Raw genomic sequence first — 12624 nt, 5'->3', positions numbered from 1 at the left:
CCCCACCCATTCCACCTCATGCATCACAGCATCACCCATATACAACCATTCTCCATTCACCCCTGTCTTCTGTCCTCTCTCATCCTTCCTCAACAGACATTCCCCTCTTCCCCAAAGTCCCTTTCACCCCATCCTTCCATCTCATCCTAGGTCGCCCCCTCATGTTCACTCCCTCCACATCTGCCTTCCATACCTCTTTTACTAGTCTTTTTCACTCATTCTTTCCATGTGTCCAAACCATCCCAATACTCTTTCATCCACCCTATCTCCCAACTCCCTTTCCACCCCTGTTCTCCTGCTCACCTCCTCATTTCTCACTCTATCCAGCCTAGTAACCCCTATCATACTTCTCAGACACCTCATCTCAAACACATTCAAACTCCTTCTCTCTTTCTCTCTTATGTTCCATGTTTCTGCCCCATACAGTGCTGTTGGCACAATCACTCCTTCATGCAATCTCTTCTTAGCATCCATTCCCAAATGTCTATTTCTCATTACACTTTTTAATCCACCAAGGCATTTACTCGCTACTCTCAATCTACATTCTACCTACCACTGCACCCTTTCCTGCCACATTCGCACTCAAGTATCTAAAACTATCCACCTCCTCCAGTCGCTCTCCGTTAATGCTCACTTACAGTCTGCTGCCACTTTCACCCCTTGTACATCTCATCACCTGTAATAAGTGAAATGTCATACAAATAAAGGCTCCATCCCCATATGGTACTTGAAAAAGCTGTAATAAGCGAAACGTCGTACAAATAAAAGCTCCATCCTCATATACTGTTTATCTCATCAGTCTTGTCAGCAACTGCTACTTTCATGAAAACCTTACTTTTACCCACATTTATCTTCAACTTTCTTCTTTCACACACTCTCCCAAACTCTGTCACCAACTCCCTCAAACCCTCCTCTGATCCTGCTATAAGTGCAGTGTAATCCACAAACAACAACTGGCTCACCTCCCACTTTTCTCAGTTTTCTTTAAACATCTCCAATCCCTGACCCACCACCCTTGCATTTACCTCTCGCACCACCCCATCCATGTATAAGTTACATACATATATACATATGTACATAATGCAGAATTGAAAAAAAAGGTGTCATCACAAAATCTATTAGAAAAAATATCATATTGTGACCTCAATTGTTTTTAGAAGTTAAACTTTAAAATAATATTTTATGTTCATTCTCATATAATATGGCTCAAATATAAACTCAGTCTTAAGTTCACCTATAGCTTCTTGTCATTTGATTGATGTCATCTCAAGCATAATTTGATGTAATACTGCCAATAGAACACAGTAATCAGTTTCACTATTTTTAACTATTTAGAAAGGTTTCAAAAACAAAAGATTGGCTTGCTGCATAATTTTATGAATAAGCACAATAGAATAAAAATGTATCATCCTTTCATAAAACATGAAAGATAATAACGAGCCTATGTACACTTGATAGACTTTCATAAAATAATTTGAAAGGAAAAAACTCAAGCAGTTAATGAAACACTATTTACATAATCTTATCAAGCTGATTGAAAAAAAAAAAAAAGTAAAAACACAAATGCGGCACTGGGTGCAAAACATGTACACAAATATTTCCTTTACTGATGACATATATCAATACTTCCAGCTCATAACATTCATTTATATCAGGAGACAGATCTCCCTCAAAAAATAACACAGATCACTCTTATAACTATCCTTCCTTTCCGCTATCCTCCATTACCACCTCTCTGATTTCGCCTCTTTAGTGCAATAATGTCCCCATGATAATAGCATGGTTATCAGCAATGAAATACAATGAAAATATACCAATAAGTGCTCTTTGTGCCCTACACTGGGACTATAAAGAACACTAAAATTCTAGTAATATTTTTATATCTTAATCCGTCCATAACTAAACAATATTTTTGCAAGATAATCCTACCATTAGGAATAAATATATTCACATAACATATTGTTTAAATTAAAGATGAACAAAAGAATGTGTGTGTGTGTGTGTGTGTGTGTGTGAGAAAGAAGTGGAAGTAATTGGAAATGATAAGAAAAAAAGTGGAGTTGAGAAACATAACAGTAAGGAGAATGAAAAAGAATGAATACATATGTGTGTGTGTGTGTGTTTACCCAGGTGTAGTATACATGGGGCTCAGTCTCTGTCTCCACTAAGCAAACTTTTCCTTAAATTCATTTATCTTGTTAGCCTGGATTATATTTTCATCCAACCCATTTCACAAATATACACTTCTATATGGAAAGCTGTACTTCCTAATATCTATCAATTAATCTTGCATTTCATTTATTCTTTTTTCATGAACTCTTGTTAATTTTTCATCCCATACCAGCACAGCCTCTCTGTCCATTTTTCCTATACCTTTTTGATCTAAATATCATTATCATCTCTCTTCACTCCTCTACTGTGGGAAGTCCCAAATTTTGTTCTATCTTTCCTCATGTCTTAACATTAAGGTTTGGAATCATCTTGGGTGCTGCCCTTTGTATTCTCTCTATTTTTCTTATGTCTTTCTTTAGGTGTAAGATATGCATGTGTGTGTGTGTGTGTGTACCTATTGCAATATACAGGACTAGCACTATGCTCATGGGGTTCCATCTCTCTCTCCACTATACAAACTTTGCTTATTATCTATGTTGTCTACCTGGGCCGTTTCTTCTAATTCACTTTATAAATTAATGTATCTATATAGAAAACTATATTTCTTAATGTCCTTCATTCTATCTCCTTGATTTTTTTTTTTTTTTTGCTATGTTCTCTCAATATTCTTTCATCCCATACTGGTAGATCCTTTCTGTTCACATCTGTTCACACCTTTCAGTTCTAAAAATAGCTATTGTACTATATATTTCTCTTCTCTCTTCTAGTCTGGGTAATCCCAATTCCTTTAATCTTACATTTACCTAATTATAGTTAACAGGAGAGAAGCTAAGCACATGTGATCTTATCTCTTTTTCTCCATCTATCATATCTAGTTTTAAATTCATTTAAGGTTTCAGCTTGGGCTATGTCACCCTCTATGTTATTCAATGCATCTATACAAGAAACTATGTTTCTTGACATCTTTCAGATAAGCTGTCTTCAACTTGTTCCCAATAAATCAGTCAATCTGTTGCTCCTGGTCCCTCTTGCAGAAAGACCCATGACCCATGACATCATTTCCCTCTTCCATCCACAACCTAAAGATCTCGTCAACTTTGTCCACTCCTTTTAATGACCTAAACATCATTATAATATAATTTCTTTCTTTCCTTTTAAAGATAGTAGGATCACTATTTCTAGTCTTTCCTTTTATGTTTTAATTATAAGGCTTGGAACAAATTTAGTTGCTGCCTTTTTTATTTCCTCTATCTTGTTTATATGATTCACTTTAAGCATAGACCATATCAGCAGTGCATATTCTAAGACAAATCAAGCATTTCTATACTCTTTTATTCATCAGCTGTTTGTCTATAAAAAAAGACTCATTCTATCTTTATCAATAATCTGTATATCTCACCTGCAGTGTTCTTGATATATTTGTCCTGTGACAAGTCCACTACCAAGATTCCCATATCCTTGTCTTCTTTTGCTTTTGAGACCATCAGCATTTTCTATTCAATAATTCACTGATAATCTTTTTGAACTTTTCCTCATCTCCACCACTTTATATATTTTTTATAATGAATTATATAATTTTTCATGTTTAGCACAAGCATAAATACTATCTTGATATTTTTTGCAACAACCTGTTGGCTTCTTTACAGTTTATTCATCATGATCTTAACATTATCTGCAAACCTGTTACTGTAGCCTGTCTTGCCTTCCATCATGTTATGTACATAGATCAAGAACATTACTGGTGCTGGTACTGACCCTTGTGGAAATTTGGTACTTACTGCCCTCCATCCTAGTACCTTATAATTTACTATTGTTTCACATACTAGTCTTTCAGGATATCAGGATATATTTCACCCAATCAAGTAGCTTACCTCTAAAGTCCTCCAATATGCTCCAATTTCCAACCCACTGCTTAGGTCAGAGGTGATGCAACAAGACAAATCACCTCCACGGCAGCTGAAGTTGGTTTACTTTCGACACTTTATTACATGACGACATTACCTTTTTATCAATTTGAGAATTCACAGAGTAGACAAAAAGAAATCTTTTTGGGCCATGTCAGTTCCTCACCCATTCACAAGCTTTCTTCATTCATACATACCAAAAGGCCCCTTTTCCTTATAAAGGGGGTGGCCACATCAAGACATACACCCACCCTTCACCCATTTGTTGTCCCTCCTATTTTAGCTCCTTGTGGATGAGGGGTCATCCCTGTCCCTGCCCACTACTTGGGTCAGAAGCAATTCAGCAAGGCACAACACTTCCACAGCAAGACCCAACAGCCAAAGCTTGTTTACCCATGCAGTTTCATTACACAGTGACTCTCCCCCCTCATCCACTCAATAAATTACAGAACAGACGAGAAGAAATCCATTTGGGGCACATCGATTTCTCATCTACTCACAACCACTCTTCAGTCACACCTCTTCGTCTCTTCCTTCCATACTTGACAGACATTTCCCTTGTACCCAGGGACCTCTTCACTGCATCTATCCATCCATCCCATTCTAGGTCTTTCCCTCAAGTTCACTCCATCCACCTCTGTCTCCTACATTCGTTTTACTAGTTATGAGGGGTGGCTGAATCAAAACCCACACCCACATCATACCATACTCATTCATCCACCCTTCCCATCTCAGCACCTCAGGGATAAAGGGTAACTATCCTCTGTCTGACTGCTTGAGTCAAAGGCAATGCTGTGAGGCACAGCTCTTCCACAACAGTACTTACATTTTCCCCCCAAAAAATTATTTTAATCATTATAAATACATCAGTCTACAGTTCAAGTTTTTGTCATCAGTGACAAACATTTAAACAGGAGGAACTAGATGAAAGGACACAAGTCTTGTAGGTAGAATGTTATCATTTGCTGTTTACCCAACAGAATGGGAATAAAATCCAAAGATTAGAGTAACATCCTTTATAAAAACAGGTCTGGAAAGTGGTTAAAATGACATCCTTCCTTGGGTAATGAGTTGGAATACTGAACTTTTGTTTTAACTGTTATTTCTGGGTTCTTCTGCACACAAATAATATCTGTGACATTGATATGAATTACCATTCAGTAAAGGAACTGAAATGAATCTTTTGATTTCATTCTTTCTTTAAATTGTTGAGTAAAACCACATTGCACAGATCACCCATACACTTCAACAGCACCTAAATGTATAACCAGCTAATGATTTTAAGTATATTCAAGGCAACAGAGCAAATGTATATAATACAGTACAGATGCCGTAAGAAAATGACATCCATTATCTATTTAATTTCAATGAAATATACTTTTGATTTGGCAACTCATCCTCACCTTATAGTTCTCATTTAGTCTTCCTCTCAAGAGTAATATTCAAAAGTTCCTACCATGAAGGAAGACATATTATCAGTTCCCAAATCTTTCAGAGATGATCTCTCATGTCAGTTACTCCTTAATAATATTTTTCTTACTGCCTGTAATATTCTCATTCTTAATAAGAACAATAAATTGCACATGACCACAGACTGGAGCACAGAAAATAGTAAGAATCAAAGAACAAGGAGTGGGTTCCTCATTGAACCGACATCACTGATATGTATTGTTGAATATTTTCCAACACTGGGGAATCACTTCTTGCTTGTTCTGTTTGGCTATGAATTAAAAGCATCTATTAGCCCATTAAAGTCAAGTAGCCATTTTACATCTTTTTCTGAAAACTGCCAGGTAATTTCATTCAGTAGAGGAAAGGTCCTAGGAGTGGCTGTTGTCAACTGATATAATCATATCAAATAATTTGTAGTATATAATTTTTCCTGTCCAATCCAGTTTCCCCAACTGAATAAAACTGCAGCACTAGCCAGTACAGAATTCGTAATGGGAACACTATAAAATTTTGTGGGACGATTCTTTTTTTTTTTTTTCTTTTTACATTCTTGGAAAACTATACAGTGCATAGTATAACATGCACCTATACAAAAATCAATGAAAATATCCACTTCTCTCCATTTAAGCCTATATCTTGGTGCATATGCAACCTTTCATATAGTCATATCATAAAGAACTAATACGTCGCATGTGGCATTCCATATATGACATGACAGGACAAAAGTTTTTCTTACATTCAGTAACAAAAATCACAAGCTCAAGCAAATTGAGTCAAAATCTGACAGGTAAAAATGAAATTGAGTGCCACCATTCTTTTTCTTTCACCTATAACAAAGAATAATTCAAGAGCACAACATACTTGTGCAACAAAAACTTTTTTTTTTTGTTGACTAATCAAATCTACCCTGTCACATTATGTATGCAAATATTTCTATCAGTTTTTATATCTGCATAATTTTCAATATTCACAAATTCTGCAGGGTGCACTCTACAAAAAGACTTAAAATTATAACGGAACATTAAGGGAGTACTAAAAATGAGCCTAAAATGCTCTTAACATATACCCTTTGTTAACCATTCAATTTTATACTAATATTACCATAAATATGGTTATGTCATGTGTAACCAGGTAATTTCATTAACAAAAGTTGGTGAAATTTACATTCCTTTAATAAGGATACAATCACAAAAAAAAAGCAATAATGTTACATTATAATTGGACTACACTAATATAACTTACAATGATGTGGGTGTATGACATTCTTGTTAGTTGCAGAGCACTCAAAGATTACTGTATAGTGTGCATATGGGGTGCAATGATATTTTGGACATAAACATTTGAAAATGCGAGAGAAAAACGGCACATGATTTAGACATGAAATAGAAAAATGTTTAATGATGGATGGATCAAATATTTAAATTGATATGAAAGACAAGCTCAATGATGAAAGCAGGGACTGGCTTTAGAAGTGGAAATCCCAGATTATGGTTCTGGCAGTGGTATTTGAAGTTTAGCAGCTATGATTGTATTTAACTAATTATAACATAAAGGATAGGAGGTATGCTTGCAGGGTCCCATCTCTGTGCCTTTGATCATCAAACCTCGTTTTATATTCATTTATGTTGTCTGCCTGGACTGTCTGATTATCCCAGAAATGAATGCATCTACTGTATGTAGAAAACAGCATTTCTTAATGTCCACTTGATAATTCTTTTGCACTAAACTAATAGATTGTCCTTGTCAATCTTGTCCACATCTTTCACAGTTCTGAAGACAGTTATCATGCTGCCTTTTTCTCTTCTTTTTTCCAGTGAGGGTAATTCCAACTAGTTTAGTCTCTTGTTGTATGATCTGAGCATCATTTTGGAAACCAACATTTGTATTCTATTTTTCTTTTTGTGTGGGGACTACACCACTGCTGTGAATTTCAATTTGGAGTGGATAAGACTTTCAATGGGTTCTTTCATAATTTTTTTGTTAATGCAGTGAAATGCAACTCATCATGTTTCTCCCGTGAACCTGTTAATGTTTATCTGGTGATAAATTATCTATAACCAAGACTCCTAGGCACCTTTCCTCCTTTGTGTTTGTAGTTGTTTGAATTCCCACTGTAAATAATCCATGACAATTTCTACTTACTTTTATCCATTTCCAACTAATTTTTTCATTAAATTTAATTTTCCACTTTGGCTGTAAACATATATCTTGTCTAGATCTTTCTGCAGTAATTTCCATTCATCAACATTTCTCTTTTCATGATATTGGCATTGTCTGTGGATTGTCTGTTGTAACTATTTGCTCCATCCATCATGTCGTTAATGTATATTAGGAAGATTACAGGAGCCAGAACCAAGTTCTGTGGGACCCTACTCGACACTTCTCTCCAATCCAACATCTTATCCTTTACAGTAGTTTGGGTAAGATTTGTTGAAAGTAGTAGTTGTAGTAGTAGTAGTAGTCATAATAGTAGTAGTACCAGTAGTAGTGGTAGTTGTAGTAGAAAGCATGGTTATGGTAAGTGATGGTGAATGATAATAACAATGGGAGCAATAGTAGTTGTACAGCAATGAGATGGTGTTGTAATTGTGATCCAGACATTAAAAGAACAGATTCATGACCTCCCAGTGTAAAGCTTCATGGGGAGAGTGTACTGCTGCAGTGAATTGTGCCCACGTGTGCCTAGCTTCAGTGCCCGATAAAGAGGCACTATCCAATTTAGGGCCCTACTAACCTACAAGAGGCAGTGAACAGTGAAAGGGCCCTTATGTCAGAAAGAAGGGGTTAAAGGCAAGGCCCCACTGCCTGAAAGGAGGCGTTATAAGTACTGCTGCTTCGGGCGTATGTTCTTCACATGGGGATGTGAATGGGTCTGGGCGCTTCGCATCGGTTCAGGCATGTCACGGGGACCTACTGGCTTCTTTGGTATGTGGTCTGGATATTCTGTAAGGAAAAGGTTATATCAATATACACTAAAATAACAATTATGATCATAAAAGTTAACATCATTCATCTTCAGATAATGGGGATACTAAAGTCAGACTGAATCATATGGAAATGAAAATAATGACTAGAACAATATATGTTAAAAAAAAAAAAGAAAAAAAAAAAAAAAAAAAAAAAAAAAAAAAAATAGAAGAACTCTAACTTACTATAGTCTTGTACCACTTGAGAAAACACGTGTATAGATGGCCCAGAGCTGGCACTCTTCTGTAGAGGATTGGCACCACCAGCAGAACCACCTGAGGATGCTACTTGGCCATCTCCCTCCCCTTTGTCACTACGCTGGGAGATATAGGACTTGAAGTTGGCTGCGACAGATTTAGAGCTTGTTTTCAGTTTGCCAAAAGCTTTAACCAAAGGCTTTGGTGATGCTGGAGAAGAAACATGAGTGTCCTTACTCGAGTCCTTAGACTGAGGAAGTGAGAAGGCGGTCTTGGGTGAGAAGGGCACAGGGGTTACGACAGGTTTAGGCGTTCCACGAAGTTTCTTTAGAATATTGGGAGCCGAGAATTTGTGGAATATTCCTTCATCATCTGAACTATTAGAACTGTCACCATCTTTACCAGTGTCCTCTCTTTTCAACTGAGGTGGTGCTGGATCTGTACTGTTGTTTTGCCTGGTGTTCTTTTGATTCATGGAATTCCCACCATTTACGGGTCCTCCAGGACCAGCAGTGCTTGAAGCACTACATGCATGAGATACGTTATTCACTGTGGCATTGGAATGATGATGATGATGATGATGGTGATGATGGTGATGATGATGAGGCTTATGATGTAGGTAATTCTGTGTTGGGCTGGTGTCCTGATCTGATGGGGGTGGTGGCCGCTGATAAGGTGAAAGTCCTGAAGCCACTTGGTGACTCTTAGACAGTAATGCTTGATCGTGAGGAGACGTAGGGAGCTGAGGTGAGTGCACTGTAGTGCTGGCTGTTGTAGTCGTAGACTGTGTTGGGGTGGAGGACTTGGACGGTGGAGTGTTGGAAGGTGTAGCTAGGGCAGAGGAGTGAGGAGTGTTCGGGTATTGGTATACGGCTGCTGTCTTGACCGGGATTTCAGGCGGTTCTTCTTCATCATCACTATTCCACGTCTGCAAGAAAAGTATTTGATCTTAGCCATCATGACAAGGATAATATGAGAATGTGAGCTCATACACCAACAAAAACAAAGGAATTATATACTTAAAATTAAATGAAATCCTACTCCTATGGGCAATCCAAATCAAAATGCACTCTTTAATTTATATCCTCTACTGTATTTACAAAGTTTCTATTTATGTTTATTTTACTAAACTATTATGAGATATATGGGACCAATGTCTATTTTACAGATTTCATTTGATGATGATGATATGGTTTAACGTCACAAACTTCCCCCTATTAGGAGGCTAAGACAGTTCCCTTTACAGAGGACTTTGTAGCGTGGCAGGGTTCATACTGCCATCACATCAACTTTTGCTGCAAGTAACGACGCCCTAGCCCGCTCAACCATTGAGCCGAGTTGATTTACTGGTCAATATTATTTGTTGCCTCCAGTTTCATTGACTGGAAAATTAGAGCCTCACAATGACTGGCAACAGTCCCCTGGACCACTGCTAGATATCTTTGAACTCACTCAACCATGTAAATATCTGTTCAACACCCTAACCATGAAGACAAATCCTATTCCACCTACTGCATATATCTACATAATTGTAATATACAGAAAAAGGAGCTACAATCCTTTCTCTTTTTCTCCAATTAGCATACCTAGTTTTGATTCCACTCATAGTTTTTGGTTTAGACTATATCATCTTCTAAACTATTTCAACAGTTGATGCTCCAACAGCTTGTGCAAATGGGGATATGCTGATGACCTATGAGGGATCCATGTTGCATTTCACTCATGCATGGGTAAAACTGGTCTCCCATGCCATGTGAAACATTCAACTTGAAATACTCACAAGAACCATGTTTACACACAGGTGTTGTCACCATCTGTTCTGTGCAAAGGAGAACTAAAATCCACTAAATTCTGAACAAATTCTTTTGAATATTCTAGCAAATGTGGACCTCTGGAACTGTTTTGATATTCTTGTCTCTGCCTTTTGAACTAATGTTTTCTATTTTACAATAAACTGGGCTTTTATTGCCTAAAAATAGCTTGCAAGAAAGTTAATGTTTATTGGTAAGGCTCCTTATACCTGATTAGACCAGAATTTCCTCCTTCCTCTTCTCTGATATCTTACCCTTTCAGAGCTCCTTTTCTGCTTATTCTCTCATTCCCTCTCCTCCCTACCTCTTCTTCCTCTCTTCCTTTTACTATCTCCACTGGCCTAGCCCTAAGCACCAGCACATCTGCTTCCATTGTTTCTATTTTTTCTAAACTTTACATTCTTTTTCTATTCCCTTCTTGATTGTCCTCTCCTTTATACTTCCACGTTTTCTTAAATCTTTTCAAACGACAAATACATATAAACTTTTAATGAGGAACAATTTGCCAGTTTGTAGACCTCAAATATTAATGTCACTCCTTGTTACTATGCTAGCCCTACGTTTTCTCTTACATCAAATATGATACCCATCTTCTATCCTTTCCTGAACCCTAAACTTATTCTTATTAACTTATTTTTAATATAATCTAATACTTAAATAAAAAATACATTTGTATTACAAACTTACATGTATGTAACAGATCATCATTAGATTATAAGAAAATATTCAACTTTGACAAAATTATGTAGGTCCCATTAATTTCATGGTTATGAAAATATACACCTCAATTTTTTCATACTGAACAGTGATAATAATTCACACACACACCACACAAGCTGGTAGGTATTTGAATATATATATATAAATGAAAAGAAAGTAGACGAATTGGAAAGAGGGAGATGATCAATCAATCAATCTGTTGTCCTAGATCACTTGAGTGTAGCTCCCTTCCTGTATGCTACTATTAGGTATACACACACATGAATAGTGTTTTGGTCTGAGTGTGGGATCTTTTCATGGCTTGGGAATTTCACCGACATTAAAGGCCATTACTAAACTTTTGAATGGGTGGGAGTGGATTTATGCCTTTGACTTTGGCTACCTCCCTTGTAAGGGGGGAAAAGCCATTGGTATATGTATGTATGTACTAAACCTTTAAGCATGGGGATTGGGTGTATGTGCAAGATCACAGCACTGCCCATAGCTCAGTCTACATGCAAGTTTAATGCTTTCATCTGGGAGGGTAATAACTGTTGATCATGAGTCTACCATATAATTTAAGACCACGGTGAATCTCTTTCTCACACACACAAAAGGCTCATCAGTGCAGTGGCACTGTTCTCAACTGTTAATTCTGTGATTTGAGTTTGGGTACCGCCCAGGGCTGAAAACTTTTCAGCATCACTGCACTACATGCTGGCACTCCAACTCTAGTAGGCAAGGAGTTGGGTATGTGTTTGTAAAATCACAGTATTATCCATGGATCAGGCCATATATAAACTCTCAACTCTAATCTGGGAAGGCAATTCCTATTAACCATGAGTCCAACACACATGATTCAATACCTTGGTGAATCACACTCACACACACCTATATACAATATATATATATATATATATAGAGAGAGAGAGAGAGAAAGAGTGGAACCTCGGATAATGAATTTAATCTGTTCTGTGACTGTTCTTAAACCAAAACTTTTGCTAACCCAAATAACTATGGCAAACATGCCAAAGCACTACTGAATCAGTGGGACTGTGTGTGCTGGCATATGATATGTTCATACCCTGAAGTATTACTTATTAACAGGCAAAAATTGTGCACAAATCTTGTTTGTTAACAAATTTTTTTGTTAAACGAGGTGTTCATTATCTGAGGTTCAACTGTATATAATATATACACACACACAAATACAATAAACATTTTTTTCACATACTGAAAGGAAACTAATATATTACATAATCAGTAGAAAGGCTAGTCAGTATCATAGAAATGAGATCAAATGTATGTGAAAGTAAGTGGATTAAGAAGTTGGTAAAAAAAATATTAAAAATGCATGCAAAAGTACAAAGAAAAGCCACAACAGAGCAAAAACCATTTTTACATAAGCAAAGTGATATAGGATACATCAAATTGGCCATAAATGGCATGGCGAGACTTATAGAGATGGAGTACACTATTTAT

At 36.8% G+C, this 12624-nt stretch overlaps 1 protein-coding gene across 6 annotated transcripts in view; it reads right to left on the bottom strand.

Moving 5' to 3' along the window:
• Window positions 1-1308: 1308 nt before the first annotated feature.
• Window positions 1309-12624, bottom strand: part of LOC143026451 (uncharacterized) — a 308848-nt gene continuing 297532 nt past the window's right edge. For 2 of the 6 annotated variants that reach the window (XM_076186856.1, XM_076186857.1), the window contains 2 exons: window positions 8621-9560; window positions 1309-8411 (listed from right to left, as the gene is read on the bottom strand). In XM_076186856.1, the coding sequence (XP_076042971.1) occupies window positions 8287-8411; window positions 8621-9560 (1065 nt within the window). In that variant the 3' untranslated portion in view covers window positions 1309-8286. Of the gene's footprint in view, window positions 8412-8620; window positions 9561-12624 lie in introns of those variants that run through there. The other 4 variants (XM_076186858.1, XM_076186859.1, XR_012966490.1 and 1 more) reach the window with 2 other exon arrangements.

The sequence above is a fragment of the Oratosquilla oratoria genome, chromosome 6 (genome assembly GCF_046742065.1).
Source record: "Oratosquilla oratoria isolate Oo_2021 chromosome 6, ASM4674206v1, whole genome shotgun sequence".
Lineage (NCBI taxonomy): Eukaryota > Metazoa > Arthropoda > Malacostraca > Stomatopoda > Squillidae > Oratosquilla > Oratosquilla oratoria.
The sequence above is the reverse complement of the archived record's forward strand: the minus strand, read 5'-3'. Positions and strand labels throughout refer to the sequence as shown.